Source organism: Pseudophryne corroboree, chromosome 6 (assembly GCF_028390025.1).
Source record: "Pseudophryne corroboree isolate aPseCor3 chromosome 6, aPseCor3.hap2, whole genome shotgun sequence".
Lineage (NCBI taxonomy): Eukaryota > Metazoa > Chordata > Amphibia > Anura > Myobatrachidae > Pseudophryne > Pseudophryne corroboree.
Genome location: NC_086449.1, coordinates 73,469,415 through 73,488,185, shown reverse-complemented (window position 1 = coordinate 73,488,185; position 18,771 = coordinate 73,469,415). Strand labels below are relative to the sequence as shown.

The window sequence follows — 18,771 nt, the reverse complement described above, 5'->3', positions numbered from 1 at the left end:
AGTGGCGTTACCCTCTCCTGAGACGGCCGCACTTAAAGATCCAGCAGATAGGAGGATGGAAAATATCCAAAAAAGTATATACACACATACAGGTGTTATACTACGACCAGCTATAGCGACAGCCTGGATGTGCAGTGCTGGGGTAGCTTGGTCAGAGTCCCTGATTGAAAATATTGATACCCTGGATAGGGACAATGTTTTACTGTCTTTAGAGCAAATAAAGGATGCGTTTCTTTATATGCGTGATGCACAGAGGGATATTTGCACACTGGCATCACGGGTAAGTGCTATGTCCATTTCGGCCAGAAGAAGTTTATGGACGCGACAGTGGTCAGGTGATGCGGACTCAAAACGGCATATGGAAGTTTTGCCGTATAAAGGGGAGGAGTTATTTGGTGTTGGTCTATCGGATTTGGTGGCCACGGCTACAGCCGGGAAATCCACCTTTTTACCTCAAGTCACTCCCCAACAGAAAAAGACACCGACTTTTCAGCCGCAGCCCTTTCGTTCCTTTAAAAACAAGAGAGCAAAGGGATATTCATATCTGCCACGAGGCAGAGGAAAGGGGAAGAGACTGCAACAGGCAGCTCCTTCCCAGGAACAGAAGCCCTCCCCCGCTTCTACAAAAGCCTCAGCATGACGCTGGGGCTTCTCAAGCGGACTCGGGGGCGGTGGGGGGTCGTCTCAAGAATTTCAGCGCGCAGTGGGCTCACTCGCAGGTGGATCCCTGGATCCTGCAGATAATATCTCAGGGTTACAGGTTGGAACTAGAGACGTCTCCACCTCGCCGTTTCCTGAAGTCTGCTTTACCAACGTCCCCCTCCGACAGGGTGACGGTCTTGGAAGCCATTCACAAGCTGTACTCTCAGCAGGTGATAGTCAAGGTACCCCTTTTACAACAAGGAAAGGGGTATTATTCCACTCTATTTGTGGTACCGAAGCCGGATGGCTCGGTAAGACCTATTCTAAATCTGAAATCCTTGAACCTGTACATAAAAAAGTTCAAGATGGAGTCACTCAGAGCGGTGATAGCGAACCTGGAAGAAGGGGACTTTATGGTATCCTTGGACATCAAGGATGCGTATCTCCACGTTCAAATTTACCCCTCACACCAGGGGTACCTCAGGTTCGTCGTACAGAACTGTCACTATCAGTTTCAGACGCTGCCGTTTGGATTGTCCACGGCACCTCGGGTCTTTACCAAGGTAATGGCCGAGATGATGATTCTTCTTCGAAGAAAAGGCGTATTAATTATCCCATACTTGGACGATCTCCTAATAAGGGCAAGGTCCAGAGAACAGCTAGAGATGGGACTAGCACTGTCTCAAGAAGTGCTAAAGCAGCACGGGTGGATTCTGAATATTCCAAAATCCCAGTTAATTCCGACAACACGTCTGCTGTTCTTAGGGATGATTCTGGACATGGTTCAGAAAAAGGTTTTTCTCCCGGAGGAAAAAGCCAAGGAGTTATCCGAACTTGTCAGGAACCTCCTAAAACCAGGAAAGGTGTCTGTACATCAATGCACAAGAGTCCTGGGGAAAAATGGTGGCTTCTTACGAAGCAATTCCATTCGGCAGATTCCACGCATGAGTTTTCCAGAGGGATCTGCTGGACAAATGGTCAGGGTCGCATCTTCAGATGCACCAGCGGATAACCCTGTCTCCAAGGACAAGGGTATCTCTTCTGTGGTGGTTGCAGAGTGCTCATCTATTGGAGGGCCGCAGATTCGGCATACAGGATTGGATCCTGGTGACCACGGACGCCAGCCTGAGAGGCTGGGGAGCAGTCACACAAGGAAGAAACTTCCAGGGCGTGTGGTCGAGCCTGGAAACGTCTCTTCACATAAACATTCTGGAACTAAGAGCAATCTACAATGCTCTAAGCCAGGCAGAACCTCTGCTTCAAGGAAAACCGGTGTTGATCCAGTCGGACAACATCACGGCAGTCGCCCATGTAAACAGACAGGGCGGCACAAGAAGCAGGAGTGCAATGGCAGAAGCTGCAAGGATTCTTCGCTGGGCGAAGAATCATGTGATAGCACTGTCAGCAGTGTTCATCCCGGGAGTGGACAACTGGGAAGCAGACTTCCTCAGCAGACACGACCTTCACCCGGGAGAGTGGGGACTTCATCCAGAAGTTTTCCACATGCTTGTAACCCGTTGGGAAAGACCAATGGTGGACATGATGGCGTCTCGCCTCAACAAAAAACTGGACAGGTATTGCGCCAGGTCAAGAGATCCGCAGGCAATAGCTGTGGACGCGCTGGTAACGCCTTGGGTGTACCAGTCGGTGTATGTGTTTCCTCCTCTGCCTCTCATACCAAAAGTATTGAGAATTATACGGCAAAGAGGCGTAAGAACGATACTAGTGGCTCCGGATTGGCCAAGAAGGACTTGGTACCCGGAACTTCAAGAGATGATCACGGAGGATCCGTGGCCTCTACCTCTGAGAAGGGACCTGCTTCAGCAGGGTCCCTGTCTGTTTCAAGACTTACCGCGGCTGCGTTTGACGGCATGGCGGTTGAACGCCGGATCCTAAAGGGAAAAGGCATTCCGGAAGAAGTCATTCCTACCTTGATTAAAGCAAGGAAGGAAGTAACCGCGCAACATTATCACCGCATTTGGCGAAAATATGTTGCGTGGTGCGAGGATCGGAGTGCTCCGACGGAGGAATTTCAACTGGGTCGATTCCTACATTTCCTGCAATCAGGATTGTCTATGGGTCTCAAATTGGGATCTATTAAGGTTCAAATTTCGGCCCTGTCGATTTTCTTCCAGAAGAAATATCTCACATGGAAAGTGACCATGCTACTAGCCCTGGCTTCGGCCAGGAGAGTGTCAGAACTGGCGGCTTTATCTTACAAAAGCCCATATCTGATTTTCCATTCGGACAGGGCAGAACTGCGGACTCGTCCGCATTTTCTCCCTAAGGTGGTGTCAGCATTTCATCTGAACCAGCCTATTGTAGTGCCTGCGGCTACAAGCGACTTGGAGGACTCCAAGTTGTTGGACGTTGTCAGAGCTTTAAAAATATACATTTCAAGGACAGCTGGAGTCAGGAAATCTGACTCACTGTTTATACTATATGCTCCCAACAAGTTGGGCGCTCCTGCGTCTAAGCAGACTATTGCGCGCTGGATTTGTAGTACGATTCAGCTTGCACATTCTGTGGCAGGCCTGCCACAGCCAAAATCGGTAAATGCCCACTCCACAAGGAAGGTGGGTTCTTCTTGGGCGGCTGCCCGAGGGGTCTCGGCATTACAACTCTGCCGAGCGGCTACGTGGTCGGGGGAGAACACGTTTGTAAAATTCTACAAATTTGATACCCTGGCTGAGGAGGACCTGGAGTTCTCTCATTCGGTGCTGCAGAGTCATCCGCACTCTCCCGCCCGTTTGGGAGCTTTGGTATAATCCCCATGGTCCTTTCAGGAACCCCAGCATCCACTAGGACGATAGAGAAAATAAGAATTTACTTACCGATAATTCTATTTCTCGGAGTCCGTAGTGGATGCTGGGCGCCCATCCCAAGTGCGGATTATCTGCAATAATTGTACATAGTTATTGTTACCTAAATCGGGTTATTGTTGTAGGGAGCCATCTTTCAGAGGCTCCTCTGTTATCATACTGTTAACTGGGTTTAGATCACAGGTTGTACGGTGTGGCTGGTATGAGTCTTACCCGGGATTCATAAATCCTTCCTTATTGTGTACGCTTGTCCGGGCACAGTATCCTAACTGAGGCTTGGAGGAGGGTCATAGGGGGAGGAGCCAGTACACACCACCTGATCATAAAGCTTTACTTTTTGTGCCCTGTCTCCTGCGGAGCCGCTATTCCCCATGGTCCTTTCAGGAACCCCAGCATCCACTACGGACTCCGAGAAATAGAATTATCGGTAAGTAAATTCTTATTATATATATATATATATATATATATATATATATATATATATATATATATATATATATATATATATATATATATTAATTAATGTGGGGGGGGGGGGGGGGGTGTTACTGGATGAGCCCTGAGTCCTTTGGCATAGTGTATACCCAGCATTTGTGTCTTAGTCTTGCAGGAGTGAGGTGTCTTGAGAGATGCCTGCCCCTCCTGGTAAAAAAACTGCTTGATGGACATATCCTATCATGCAGTGAATCTCTGATATCGGAGTGGTGGTATTACAGCAGCTCCTGTTGTGTCAGCGTGACTGCAGGTCGCAGATATCTGCGACGGCCCATCTGCCAGGTTACTTTCAGCTTACCACAGCGTCTTGCATCATGCAGCGAGGGGATGTTCATTTGCAGCATACCTCTGTAACCGGGAATTTCTGGCTTCATCTACCCCTATACCATTGGTACTTCTCTTTCCAAGTAGTTTGCATTCGGTACGGGTTCTCCTGTTCAGCTTGTGGTCTGCTCCATTGGCTAATAAGCTGGCAGGCCTGCCCTGTGGTGGGAGTAGTTGTCACCACTGGGCTGATAGCAAATAACTGGGGTGGGGACATCATAGGTTTGGGCATCCTCAAGTCATCCGCGTGCCTGTTCCATATCTTACGCTGTGGGTATCGGCACATACTGCTGACCGAGAAAGGGGGATTTATTTTATTGTAGAATAAATTCCTTCTTTAGCCCCTGCACTTACCGAGGAGTGTTCCCCTTTTTTAGGTGTTTATTAGAAGTTATGAGTAGTTCATACATGGACGTCATTCACTATTTACACTGCCAGTACCAGACTTCAGACTCTGAATCATCCTCTCCATCTGTCCCACCAGCTGTCTGACGCCACCTATTTACACTAATGTTGTTCAGCCCTTGCTGCAGCCAATGCCTGGCACTCATGGCCGGTGTATGTGTCGCTATCTGTGATCACCAAAGTTCTGCAGCTCCATGTCACCTGTCCAGAGCTGTAGAAGTGTTAATGATATTCTGAGATGCAGGTGAGTGATGGGACTGTGCTCTTTGTCTTACAGACTGATACCGATCCTAGTGAATGGAATGAAATACAATGAGATTGACATCATTCTCCTGAAGGTGAGTCCACACACAGAACATCCCCTCGTCCAAGAGGCTTACGCCGGATATTTGTCCTCTGTACTTTTCCGAAGGAGACTAATGGGACGTATAAAGAGGTGTAACTATGCACCTGGGGAAGGTAGAAAATGAGATTTAATGATGTAGTGTTCGTCAGGTCTCCACACAGCTGGGACCTAGAGGTCCCTGAGGTCTATTGTGTCATTTTGTACTGTCTCTGCCTGTCCTATCTGGGTCCAGTTGTTAGGTTTCTGTATTGAGGACATGATGGGGGTTTTTGTATTGGGTGTATGGCTAAAAGGAGAATGACACTGTATTCATTATGTAGTCCAGTCATTCGTGGATGGTCATTGCAAAGCAGCCACAGATCTGTGTGCATCAGCTTCCAGTAAGGTGATCGACATCCAGAATGTCGGCACCAGAATTTCAACTTGGTCTTATGGTCTTCAGTAAGAATGGCAACATGGAATTTCTGTGTTATTTTTAGGGTTAGGCTAAAGTAAGTAAACAGGACACTGTCAACGTTCAGGTGGCAATGTGCTAAAGATCTACATTTTAGACATGTCAGCATTGTCCGTCAGCCTATTCATGTCTTTATTCTGAATGGCGACTCTTCATACCACAACCATGTGTCTGACCTTTACGTGTAGACTATTATGTGATGGCATCTTATTATCTCGGCCAGGGAGACGTAGAAGAGGATGAAACTGTCCCAGACAGCGAGCAGGACATCAAGCCGCGCTTCCACAAGTCACGTACGGTGACACTACAGCACGAGGAAGACCGGGTGGAAGGAGAGGATGATGCAGACGATGAAGATGATGACGATGATACACTGTCTGACTGGAATCTGAGTACGTGCAGCTGTTGTTGGGGTGCTGTGACCTCTCGGTAGTGTCCACTAGAGATGATGCATAATCTGTCCCCTGAATTACACTGAGGGTCTTTGTATTCATACTGTCTGATCGGTGGTTCTGTCCTGTCCCAGTCCTGGGTGGTGGTTGCAGTATTTTGTGAAGTAATCCAGCGTCTTTATTCTTCCCAGGGAAATGTTCGGCCGCCGCTCTGGATGTCCTTGCTAATGTTTTTCGGGAGGAGCTGCTCCCTCATCTGCTGCCCCTTCTGAAGGGTCTCCTCTTCCACCCGGAATGGGTTATAAAGGAGTCTGGCATCCTGGTTCTTGGGGCCATTGCGGAAGGTAATTTGTGTGGTGATTGAGATTTACCTGTTCATGTCTGGCTGTCCTCCTGTAAACATGCTCATGTCTCTGTACAGGATGTATGCAGGGTATGGTTCCCTACCTACCGGAGCTGATCCCTCACCTGATCCAGTGTCTCTCTGATAAGAAGGCCTTGGTCCGTTCTATTGCCTGCTGGACTCTCAGCCGCTATGCCCACTGGGTAGTCAGCCAGCCCCCTGACCTCTACCTGAAACCCCTTATGACCGAGCTGCTGAAACGCATTCTGGACAGCAACAAGCGAGTGCAGGAGGCAGCCTGCAGGTATAGCGACGGCAGGGTATATGGGGAGGAGGGTTCTCTAAATGCTTCTGCTCCATCGTCCTGATGCGGTGTACACTGGGGTTATTTGTATCAGTCTACCCTCTGTTGAATGGAGGTATCGGTAACTAGGGTGCAGCGGGTATAATGGCACAGGGACATTATTCACGTGTGTTCTGCATCTGTCTCCACGGTTGAGGTTCAGCTGCCGCATATGGGACTGCACACAGACCTGTTTAAACGGGATCAGTATGGGATCCCGGCGGTCATAAGACCGACACCAGAATCCCGGCAGGTGGGATCCCGACGGTGAGCACATCGTGTCCCCTTGCTGTGCTCGCCACAATAATTTATTCCTGCTCGGGGAGGTGACGTGGACCACCCCCCAAGTGAGGATTCCAATTGCCGGGATTCTGGGGTCGGTATCCTAAACTAACTGCTTCCTGTTTAAATAACGCCCCTGTACACAAGGCCTAAAAGTCACCCTATGCCTACACGTTTAGGTCGGAGGGCAGCCTGTATATTTGTAAGGAGTCGGTGACTGCTACAGAGACGCACAGGTTTTGGGACACACATTGTAACTGATGTAATTAACTGGGTATTGACTTGGGTTACGGATCATTGTTGTCCTTTCACCATGTTGCCCTTATTGTGTGTGTCTCATCCAGTGTGGAGGGGATGGTTTTGTAGCATCTTGCGGACAGGCAGCCGATGGTGTAGCATCTTACTAACAGGCGGCTGGTCTCTCTCCTCCCCAGCGCTTTTGCTACCTTGGAAGAAGAGGCCTGCACGGAGCTTGTGCCATATTTAAGTTTTATCTTGGACACATTGGTTTTCGCCTTCGGAAAATATCAACACAAGAACCTCCTCATTCTCTACGACGCTATCGGGACCTTGGCGGATTCCGTTGGACACCATTTAAATCAGCCGGTGAGCAGTGTGGTTCCATATGGGGAATGTGGTGTGAATACTATATGTGAGCACAAGGCTGGAGCAGATAATAGGGTTACGCTGTTAGATTGTACTGACTAATATTGGAGGGGGGAGGAGTTATAAGAGGGTAAGATCTGGAGCTAACCTGGGAGGGTGTTGAGGGACCGAAGATTGTGACATGACCTCTGGAAGTGATGCAAATATGTGTAAAGTGACTTTAATGGATGATGTCTCGTATTCATACTGTCTGATCCAGAGATCCCTGGCGGCAGCGCTAGTATGTAGGTCAGGGTGCTGTTACATTTTGACCCATCCTCCTATTACGATTATTACTTTTTGTTGGCCATGTCCTAGGAGTACATCCAGAAACTGATGCCTCCTCTTATCCAGAAGTGGAATGAGTTGAAGGATGAAGATAAGGACCTATTCCCGCTTCTAGAGGTGAGGAGTATTCCATTTAACAGGGGGTTGTTTGGGTGTATCATGGATGCCTCTGTGGGGTATGATGTAGAACCAGAAATCTGAATTCCTCATGATGGGATTTGGTATTCATACTGCCTGACCCCTGTGCTGCTACCTGAGGTTTGGTGAGGCTGTAGGTACTGGAGCTCTGTGGTGTATGTGTAGAAAACGCAGACCATTTTTCGGTCGGTTAAACAAGAACTTTGCATTGCAGTGTTTGTCCTCCATTGCCACCGCCCTGCAAAGCGGATTCCTACCTTACTGTGAGCCGGTGTATCAGAGATGTGTTACCCTGGTGCAGAAGACCCTTGCCCAAGCCATGGTGAGTAGCTGCCGTGTCCCCCCACCGCCATGAATCTAAACTGCTCTTACTCCTCTGAGACATGGCGGTGACCTGTCCTGTGTACCTGGCAGATGTACAGTCAGCACCCCGACCAGTACGAAGCTCCTGACAAGGATTTCATGATTGTAGCCTTGGATCTGCTGAGCGGGCTGGCGGAGGGGCTGGGAGGCCATGTGGAACAGTTGGTAGCCAGAAGCAACATCATGACGCTTCTATTCCAGTGCATGCAGGTGAGCGGCTCCTTCTTATCCTTAGTAAATGAGAACCTTGCTGTCATTAGCTCTGTGACCTTACCTGTTCTCCCTCTGTCCTCAGGACGTCATGCCAGAGGTTCGGCAGAGTTCTTTCGCTCTCCTGGGGGACTTGACGAAGGCCTGTTTCTTGCATGTCAAACCGTGTATCTGTAAGTGGCTCTATACACACATGGTCATATCGTGATGTACAGCAGCTGCAACTGTCCCTTTTCTCTAACGTCCTAGTGGATGCTGGGGACTCCGTAAGGACCATGGGGATAGACGGGCTCCGCAGGAGACATGGGCACTTTAAGAAAGAAATTTAGGTTCTAGTGTGCACTGGCTCCTCCCTCTATGCCCCTCCTCCAGACCTCAGTTTGAGACTGTGCCCGGACGAGCTGGGTGCTTTTCAGTGAGCTCTCCTGAGCTTGCTGTGAGAAAGTATTTTTAGGTTTTTTATTTTCAGGGAGCTCTGCTGGCAACAAACTCCCTGCATCATGGGACAGAGGGGTGAGAAGCAGCCCTACTCTCTGAAGCTAGGTCCTGCTTCTTAAGCTACTGGACACCATTAGCTCCAGAGGGGTCGTACACAGGATCTCACCCTCGTCATCCGATCCCAGAGCCGCGCCACCGCCCCCCTCGCAGAGCCGGAAGACAGAAGCCGGGTGAGTATGAGAAGCAGGAAGACTTCGAAATCGGCGGCAGAAGACTCCGTTCTTCACTGAGGTAACGCACAGCACTGCAGCTGTGCGCCATTGCTCCCACACACCTCACATACTCCGGTCACTGTAAGGGTGCAGGGCGCGGGGGGGGCGCCCTGGGCAGCATAAGGACCTCATTTGGCAAGAGTACACATATATACAGTTGGGCACTGTATATAAGTATGAGCCCCCGCCAAGAAAATTTATATTTAAGCGGGACAGAAGCCCGCCGTCGAGGGGGGCGGGGCTTCTTCCTCAGCACTCACCTGCGCCATTTTTTCTCCACAGCTCCGCTGAGAGGAAGCTCCCCAGGCTCTCCCCTGCAGATACACGATAGAGGGTAAAAAGAGAGGGGGGGGGCACATAATTAGGCGCAAAAATCTATATAAACAGCAGCTACTGGGTTAACATTAAGTTACTGTGTTATTCCTGGGTTTATAGCGCTGGGTGTGTGCTGGCATACTCTCTCTCTGTCTCTCCAAAGGGCCTTGTGGGGGAATTGTCTTCAGATGAGCATTCCCTGAGTGTGTGGTGTGTCGGTACGTGTGTGTTGACGTGTCTGAGGTAAAAGGCGGAGCAAATGTGTGTGTGAGTGGTGTGTCCGTCGACAACGCCGACACCTGTTTGGATATGTGAAATTAAGTGCTAAGGTAAATTTATTGCACAAAAGATTAGAGAACAGACAGGGAATCTACCCATGTCTGTCCCTATGTCGCAGAGACCGTCAGTCTCTCAATGGTCACTATCCAAAATAATAGACACTGATATCGACATGGAGTCTGACTCCAGTGTCGACTACGTTAATGCAAAGTTACAGCCAAAATGGCAGGGAAGTATTCAATATATGATTATTGTAATAAAAGATGATTTGCATATCACTGATGACTCATCTGTCCCTGACACAAGGGTACACATGTTTAAGGGGAAGATAGCTGAGGTAAATTTCCCTCCTCTCATGAAGAAAAAGAGCGGGAATCTCCAGACAAGAGACTGCAGTTTCCCACAAAGAATTCTCAGGGAGTATCCTTTCCCTACTAGGGCCAGGATACGATGGGAATCTTCCCCTAGGGCAGTGTTTCCCAACCTCGGTCCTCAAGGCACACTAACAGTGCAGGTTTTAGTGATATCCAGGCTGGAACACAGGTGACTTAATTAGTACCTCAGTTATTTTGATTTAACCATCTGTGCTGAAGCCTGGATATCACTAAAACCTGCACTGTTGGTGTGCCTTGAGGACCGTGGTTGGGAATGCCTGCCCTAGGGTGTCACGTTTGCCCAAAAGGTAGCGCTGACTTAACAGCTATCCTCAGGGATCCTGCACATAGCATGCAGTAAAAGTACTTTGAAGTCCATTTACACACATTCTGGTACACTACTCAGACCGGCGATTGCGTCGGCATGGGTTTATAGTGCTGTAGCAGCGTGGACAGATACCTTACCAGCGGAGATTGAAACCCTAGATAAGGATACCATGGTATTGACCCAAGTGTGTGTGTGTGTGTATATATAATAAATATATATATATTTATTGCCCAAAGAGACCTTAGTCTACTGGGTTCTAGAGTCGACGCTGTGTCGATTTCTGCTTGACGTGTCCTGTGGAACATGCAATGGACAGGTGATGCCGACTTAAGAGGCATATGGAAGGTTTACCTTACAAGGCTGAGGATTGTGTGGAGAAGGGATCTAGGACCTGGTCTCCACCGCTATAGCTGGTAATTCTGATCTTTTGCCTTATGTTCCAGCACAGCCTAGGAAAGCACGACATTATCAAATGCAGTCCTTTCGATCACAAAGAAACAAGAAAGTCCGAGGTGCGTCCTTTCTTGCCAGAGGCAGGGGCAGAGGAAAGAAGCTGCACAACACAGCTAGTTCCCAGGAACCGATGTCCTCCCGGGCCTCTACAAAATCCACCGCATGTCTCTGGGGCTCCACAGGCGGAGCTAGGCCCGGTGGGGGCACGTCTTCGAAATTTCAGCCACAAGTGGGTTCACTACCTGTTGGATCCCTGGGCAATAGATATTGTGTCTCAGGAATACAAGCTGGACTTTGAGGAGATGCCCCCTCACCGACGGCCCTGCCGGCTTTTCCCCACGAGAGGGAAATAGTGTTAACTGCAATTCACAAATGGTATCTTCAACAGGTGGTGGTCAAGGTTCCCCTCCTTCAACAAGGAGGGGGTTATTATTCGACCATGTTGTAGTCCTGAAACCGGACGGTTCGGTCAGACCCATATTGAATTTAAAATCCCTGAACATATACCTGAAAAGGTTCAAGTTCAAGATGGAATCGCTGAGAGCGGTCGTCGCAAGCCTGGAAGGGGGGGATTTTATGGTGTCTGGACATAAAGGATGCATACCTTCATGTCCCCATTTATCCACCTCATCAGGCGTACCTCAGATTTGTGGTACAGGATTGTCATTACCAATTTCAGACGTTGCCGTTTGGTCTCTCCACGCCCCCGAGAATATTTACCAAGGTAATGGCGGAAAAGATGGTACTCCTGCCGAAGCAAGTGGTCGCAATTATCCCATACTTGGACGATCTCCTCATAAAAGCGGGATCAAGAGAGCAGTTGCTGATCAGCGTAGCACTTTCTCTGGAAGTGTAACGGCAACACGGCTGGATTCGAAATATTCCAAAGTCGCAGTTGGTTCCTACGGCTCGTCTGCCTTTTCTAGGCATGATTCTAGACACAGACCAGAAAAGTGTTTATCTCCTGATAGAGAGAGCTCAGGAGCTCATGACGCTGGTCAGAAACCTATTAAAACCAAAACAGGTGTCAGTGCATCACTGCACTCGAGTCCTGGGAAGGATGGTGGCATCATACGAGGCCCTTCCCTTCGTCAGGTTCCATGCGAGGACCTTTCAATGGGACTTACTGGACAAGTGGTCCGGATCACATCTTCAGATGCATCGGTTAATCACCCTATCCCCCAGGGCCAGGGGGTTTCTCCTGTGGTGGCTGCAGAGTGCTCACCTTCTCGAGGGACGCAGATTCGGCATTCAGGACTGGGTCCTGGTGACCACGGATGCAAGCCTCCGAGGGTGGGGAGCAATGACACAGGGAAGAAATTTCCAAGGTCTGTGGTCAAGTCAGGAGACTTGCCTTCACATCAACATCCTGGAACTAAGGGCCGTATACAACTCCCTACGTCAAGCGGAGACCCTGCTTCGCGACCAACCGGTTCTGATTCAGTCAGACACCATCTCCGCAGTGGCTCATGTAAACCGACAAGGTGGCACAAGGAGCGGGGTAGCGATGGCGGAAGCCACCAGAATTCTTCGCTGGGCGGAAAATCACGTAAGCGCACTGTCAGCAGTGTTCATCCCGGGAGTGGACAACTGGGAAGCAACTTCCTCAGCAGACACGACCTCCACCCGGGAGAGTGGGGACTTCATCAGGAAGTCTTCGCACAGACTGCAAGTCGGTGGGTACTGCCACAGGTGGACATGATGGCATCCCGCCTCAACAAAAAACTACAGAGGTATTGCGCCAGGTCAAGAGACCCTCAGGCGATAGCTGTAGACGCCTTGGTGACACTGTGGGTGTTCCAGTCGGTCTATTTATTTCCTCCTCTTCCCGTGGCCTCTTCCTCTAAGACAGGACTTGTTGCAACAGGGGCCCTGTCTGTTCCAAGACTTACCGCGGCTGCGTTTGACGGCATGGCGGTTGAACGCCGGATCCTAGCGGAGAAAGGCATTCCGGAGGAGGTCATTTCTACGCTGATTAAGGCTAGGAAGGACGTGACAGCTCAACATTATCACCGTATATGGCGAAAATATGTTGCTTGGTGTGAGGCCAGGAATGCCCCTACGGAGGAATTCCAGCTGGGCCGTTTCCTTCACTTCCTACAGTCAGGAGTGAATTTGGGCCTAAAATTGGGGTCCATTAAGGTCCAGATTTCGGCCCTATCCATTTTCTTTCAAAAGGAGTTGACTTCTCTACCTGAAGTTCAGACGTTTGTTTAGGGAGTGCTGCATATTCAACCCCCTTTTGTGCCTCCAGTGGAACCTTGGGATCTTAACGTGGTGTTGAGTTTCCTGAAATCCCACTGGTTTGAACCACTCAAAACGGTGGAGTTGAAAAATCTCACGTGGAAGGTGGTCATGCTATTAGCCTTGGCTTCGGCTAGGCGTGTGTCAGAGTTGGCGGCTTTGTCACATAAAAGCCCCTATCTGGTTTTCCATGCGGATAGAGCAGAATTTCGGACCCGTCCACAATTTCTGCCGAAAGGAGTTTCATCCTTTCATATAAACCAACCTATTGTGGTGCCTGTGGCTACTACGGACTTGGAGGATTCCGAGTTGCTTGATGTAGTCAGGGCTTTGAAGGTTTATGTAGCCAGAACGGCTAGGGTCAGGAAAACAGAGTCTTTGTTTATCCTGTATGCTTCCAACAAGCTTGGTGCTCCTGCTTCAAAGCAGACTATTGCTCGCTGGATCTGTAACACGATTCAGCAGGCTCATTCGGCGGCTGGATTGCCGCTGCCAAAATCAGTTAAGGCCCATTCCACTAGGAAGGTTGGCTCTTCTTGGGCGGCTGCCCGAGGGTTCTCTGCATTACAACTTTGCCGAGCGACTACTTGGTCAGGTTCAAACACTTTCTCTTTCATCCATCTGGGGGACGCTGCGCACTTACTAATGGGTTAGAGTGTGTGGGATTGGGAGTTTGGCACAGAACCTATAAAAAACTAACTCCTCCCCCCTCTAACCCCTCCCATCTACTTCCTGCTCAGCAGATTACCTCAGTTTTAAGTTTTGTGCCTGAGGAGTACAGGCACAGATTCCTTCAGTGTAGATTTTAGTTAGGTTTCTGTTGTTTATTTTGATTTTACTTATGTGTGCTTAGTCCCTGTTTACAGGAGACACGTATACTAGGAGTGGGGTTAGTTAGTTATGTGTCTCCCACTCCCCAGAGCCTCTAAGAAGCCACCATACTCTTAGTCACTGGGGCTTACTTGATGCAGGATGGATTTCCTAGGAGGCACTGTACTGGTAAGACAGCCACAACGTGCCTGGGCAGCGTTGGGCTGTTATTGCATATATGGTATTTATAATAATTGTATTTATTATTGTGCAGCGCTGGTGTATGCGGACCCCCCTCCCTGCTCAGAGCGGACGGAGCGGTTCAGTCCCGCTTCCGCCGCTCATTTCATGGAAGCCGCGTCTTGTCAGACAGCAGCGGTAGTCATTTCAATGATTTTACGGAGCTCAGTTGCGGGGGTGGGGAGGCTGTACCGCGACGGGACGCAGGAGGATGTTGTGTTCGCGCCCCGTTCTCCCGCCCAACAGCGTCTTACCGCCGCCGTCCTCTCTCTGTGGGGGCAGGACTCAGCTATAGGCGCCATCTTCTATCTCTGCAAGAGACCATCCGTCAGGTACAGCGGGGGATACTGCGCTGCACATAACACAGCGTCTCATCCTGTTAGTACAGGCGGAGAGCAGCAAAAACCGCAAGTATAACACAGCCCTTTCATATGCTCTGGAGCTCGTTTATTCTAAGGGATTCTTTAGTGCTCTTTAGTGATCCTTTAGTACATATATTTCGGTAATCTCACTGTAATAGAGTTATTTTTACCTCACCCTGTTTATTACACAGGCGGGGATTTTTTCTTAACTAGTGTTGTGCTATTCTAAATTGACAATAGTTGTTTACATCATGTTATAAAAGGAGCGTTATAGCTCAGTCTGTAGAGCTGGACCACAGCACAGAGTTATGAGACATTATTGTGTGCTATGATTGTGGCATTGTATATTCCATGGTTGTAAACAGCAAATCTCCTAAAGGAACGACAAGTTCAGTAGTTTACTACACAGGAGCTCCAATAGCTTTGTGGGCTAATGCTGTGTATTAGTAAGATAGACTAAACACAGGTTTGATTCCCATATACATTAAATTGCACAATGTGGCTCCAGACTTCCTAAAGGTAGCACGGACACAGGTACCCCGTGCTCCAGGACACCAGTTGCAGAGCAGCCGGGAGGTTCCAGGGATCAGTTTATGCCTCTGTGGGCCAGACACATCTCAATCCAGAATAATACAGATGGAGTAGTGGTTAGCATTGCTGCCTCACAGCACTGAAGCCATGAGCTTGTTTACATAAAAGTATATGCATATACCAAGCGGGTTTGAGTTGCTCTACAGTCTTGGCCTCTGCCACCTCTCATGGGAGGCTGTTCCACTTGTTCACTACCCCTTCTGTGAGGAAATATTTTCCTTGGGTTTCCCCTGAACCTGCCTCCCTCCAGTTCAGTGTATGCCCCTAACTGTGTGAAGTTATATATGTATATATATATATATATTCCCTGCACTTGCAGGGATGGGGGTTCCAGGACCGGTCCACAAATACCGGTATTCTTTGAGTATATTTTTCCTTACGCTATGTCAATGTAATGGGTCTGGTACTCTGTTTACTACTTAGCCGCTAGTCTTGGTAAAAAGATCACTACTTGACCTTTTGGCTAGGATCAAGTGTGTAGTATCTGTTCTTATCAGTTTAATATCTGATATGTTCCCTATGTGGGGGCCATGTATTAAATATATGTTTAGAACAGGAAAATGGAAGAAGAGATTGCTCCGTCCACTCCACGCATTGACTCGGTATTGCAGTACCTCCGGGACCGGTGCACCTTTCAAAACAAGGACAGACTATTTCTATTTCTTGTACACTATGTACTTATGATTTGCCAAATGGCTGGACAAAGCTCCTTAATCAGTTCATACTGTGCAGCGAGTCTGGTCTTTGACAGACAATATAGCTCCTTTACTTCAGAGGCGTTTTTGAGGCTTCATCTACAGAAAATGGTGAGATAAATCCTGTCAGTGAGGATCCTTCAGGATAGAAATAAGAAATAATCTACTGAATTTCTTGGTTTCCACCTCTTCCTTCACGTGAGAGAATGTTGATGGAAGTCTGACTACACACCTGATGAAATAGTTTATATTTCCAGGGAAATGTGTCTGTCTCTAATACATACTGTTTTCGGTTCAATTTCGGTGTTCTCAGTATTAGAGACAGTATTTCTTTATCCTTTCGCTGATGAAGACACTGATCTAATGAAGGTTGCACTAATAATTAGTGGATGCATCCATCATGGGAGAGCCTAAGGCGACTGTCTTTACTAAAGTACAGTATGTGACCTTAACAGTCACCACAGATTGACAACGGTGAGGCCGTTATTATATTAGTATTCATTCTGACAGGAATATTCCTACGCCCTCTCCGGGCTTATGCATGAATCTTTAAACCGGTTGCATTATGCAAGTTATCCATTCTTGGGGCAGCTGATCCTTTTCATATTATCCATTGACTGTTTTGGTCTCTCAAGCTCTATTCCCTATCTATTTATTATTGCATCTTTTCCCTGGCTATGACACCCTTCTATTCATTTTGGTTGCGAATCGTAAAATTCTGCTTCCAAATTAAAGCGTACTTTGCAGGCAGGAGCAAATAACTCTATCAGTAAGGTGTATGCCTGCGGTATAACAGGTCGTGGGTTCTCATCCTGAGGATAATAGCTGAGAAATGGGTATTTTAACCTATGTCAGAAAAATGGGTATTCTTTTGGGAGGCATTTGTATGCCTAGAACACGGACTTCCAATGTGCCCTCTGCAGGGGCCACGGAGTCGGACAGTCTGGTTCCCAGTGGGGAGGACACCAGCTTTCTCAGAGTCCACTGATCCGTTGGATGTACTGAATTTGTATCACGAACATATATTCTGAATCTTGGGGAACACGTACCAAGCAAGAATCTTTAGTGCCCATCTTAGACGGGCTCTAATCATTGCAATCTGTTCGCTATCTAACAGGAGTATTCAGTCCAATCCTTTTTCCGTCATCTGGGCATCGCTACCATTTTGGGTCAGTTGTTAAAAAAAAAAAAAAAAAAGCAGCTGTCTCATGCACTTTTTTTCTACAACGGACCTTAGTTCTGGATTTCTTCCTTCGCAGAAGATGTTATTCATGGGTATTCTTTTCGATACCTGGTATCTCGAATGTTGGCGGAGTGCAGGATTTACTGACCAGAATAGACTCAGGGGTCAGACATACACTCCCTCTGCAGGACAGTGGTGATTTTATAGGTGGCTCCATTCCCCCGGTCTCCTGCCTGGTTTCTTCAATCTCAGATTAAATGTTATTAATCTCAGGCAGGATTGAGTTTACGTAAACAGCAGTTTAGTTTCTCTCTTAAAATACCAAGATATTTTCATTGGTCGATCTTTTCGTTGGGCTACACAATCCAGATCTAACTTATAGGACTTCATTCTGTCTCGACATGGAGGGTCATAACCACAGTCAAAAGTTTCAGACATTACGGTTTTTTGGTTTCAACTCTGGCGTTTTCTATGAAACTGATGTCCGAAGTGGAAATATCACTTCCAATCTACGGGTGATCTACAACGCCTTGACTCCAGCTCAATGTCTTCTACAGGGTCTATCCACTGTGACCTATATCAATTGTTCTGTGACACTTGTAGCTGGAGAGACATCGGAACAGTATCTAACATATGCAGAGGGCGGAATTTTGGATCCCGGCAGTGTCTGTCATCTCCAGTTCCAGAATGGGCAACTGGGAAGCAGATTTCCTGAATCTTCAGGCTGTTCTTCCTTAAAGTATGTGAAATCAACAGGGATTTCTGGCTTTGGTGTGTCTATAACTAGCCGACATAGACCTCAGGGCTTCATTGGTACTGTGATCGTTTCGGGAATCCTCTTGTGGCAATCGTAGACGCCGTGTCAGCTCCTTGTCACTTTCATCTAGCATATTTATTCTGCCTCTGGCAACATCTAGTGAGTACCTCAACGCATTTGACCAGTGGCTCTTTCGGTTTTCCTAATCCGCTTCGGATTTGCCTGTTGACTCTGTTCTGCAATGTTATGGCCCAGAGTGACCAGGGCTCCTTACAGGGTACCTTTTCGGCCAGCTCTCCACTCCCAACCTTTACGTCATCACCGGGATTTTGTCTATTCTGCCGCTGACGGCGTGATTGTGGAAAACAATGTCATCAAGCCCTACTACGTTTCTGGCTCTCTGACCAATCACAGTGCCAGAACACTTGTCATCGTTTGTGTGTATTTAACGGTCACTCAGCTGGAGTTCTTAGTCCTTTCCGCCTCTTATCTTTTCTACAACACAGTTGTCAGAACTACTTTGTCTTCTTATCTTAGCAGACTGGGTTCTGCTCTAGAATTTACTTTCCAGAATGGCTCCTGTTTCTCCTTTCCGGCCTCTGGACTCTGGTTGAGTTGCGGTTTCTTTTCTCTTACAGTGTTTTGGTTTATGCAGTTAGGGTGGTTTTACTTACAAACCACAAGTTGTATTGGTTTTTCCTCTCCTTCAGCACATTGGGCTTCTTGTGTCGTCCCAGGCTTGTCCGGGGCGGGTCGGTAATTGGCCTTATTGGTTGTTGTTCAAACCTTAACTCTTACCTTGTTGGGTTTGTTTGCTGCACCCGAGTGTGGCTGGCTGGCCAATAAGAACAGGGTGATGTGCTGGGTTAATTCTGCTATTCAGCAGGCTTAGATTTCTTAGGCGTTGCCTGTTCCTGATTCCTTAGGGGCTCATTCGA

General features: G+C 48.2%; 1 protein-coding gene and 2 non-coding genes across 5 annotated transcripts in view; all 3 read left to right on the top strand.

Moving 5' to 3' along the window:
- Positions 1–18,771, top strand: part of TNPO2 (transportin 2) — a 56,049-nt gene that overhangs the window by 29,629 nt on the left and 7,649 nt on the right. For all 3 annotated transcript variants that reach the window (XM_063931180.1, XM_063931181.1, XM_063931179.1), the window contains exons 10-18: positions 4,966–5,026; positions 5,712–5,880; positions 6,072–6,224; positions 6,302–6,527; positions 7,283–7,454; positions 7,812–7,898; positions 8,134–8,241; positions 8,334–8,492; positions 8,578–8,665. In XM_063931180.1, coding sequence (XP_063787250.1) covers positions 4,966–5,026; positions 5,712–5,880; positions 6,072–6,224; positions 6,302–6,527; positions 7,283–7,454; positions 7,812–7,898; positions 8,134–8,241; positions 8,334–8,492; positions 8,578–8,665 — 1,223 coding nt within the window. The remainder of the gene's footprint in view (positions 1–4,965; positions 5,027–5,711; positions 5,881–6,071; positions 6,225–6,301; positions 6,528–7,282; positions 7,455–7,811; positions 7,899–8,133; positions 8,242–8,333; positions 8,493–8,577; positions 8,666–18,771) is intronic.
- Positions 7,643–7,713, top strand: LOC134938904 (small nucleolar RNA SNORD41). Its single transcript, XR_010181345.1, has one exon. It is a non-coding gene; the product is annotated as a small nucleolar RNA SNORD41 (small nucleolar RNA).
- LOC134938156 (U2 spliceosomal RNA) lies at positions 15,642–15,834 on the top strand. The gene has a single exon (XR_010180781.1). It is a non-coding gene; the product is annotated as a U2 spliceosomal RNA (small nuclear RNA).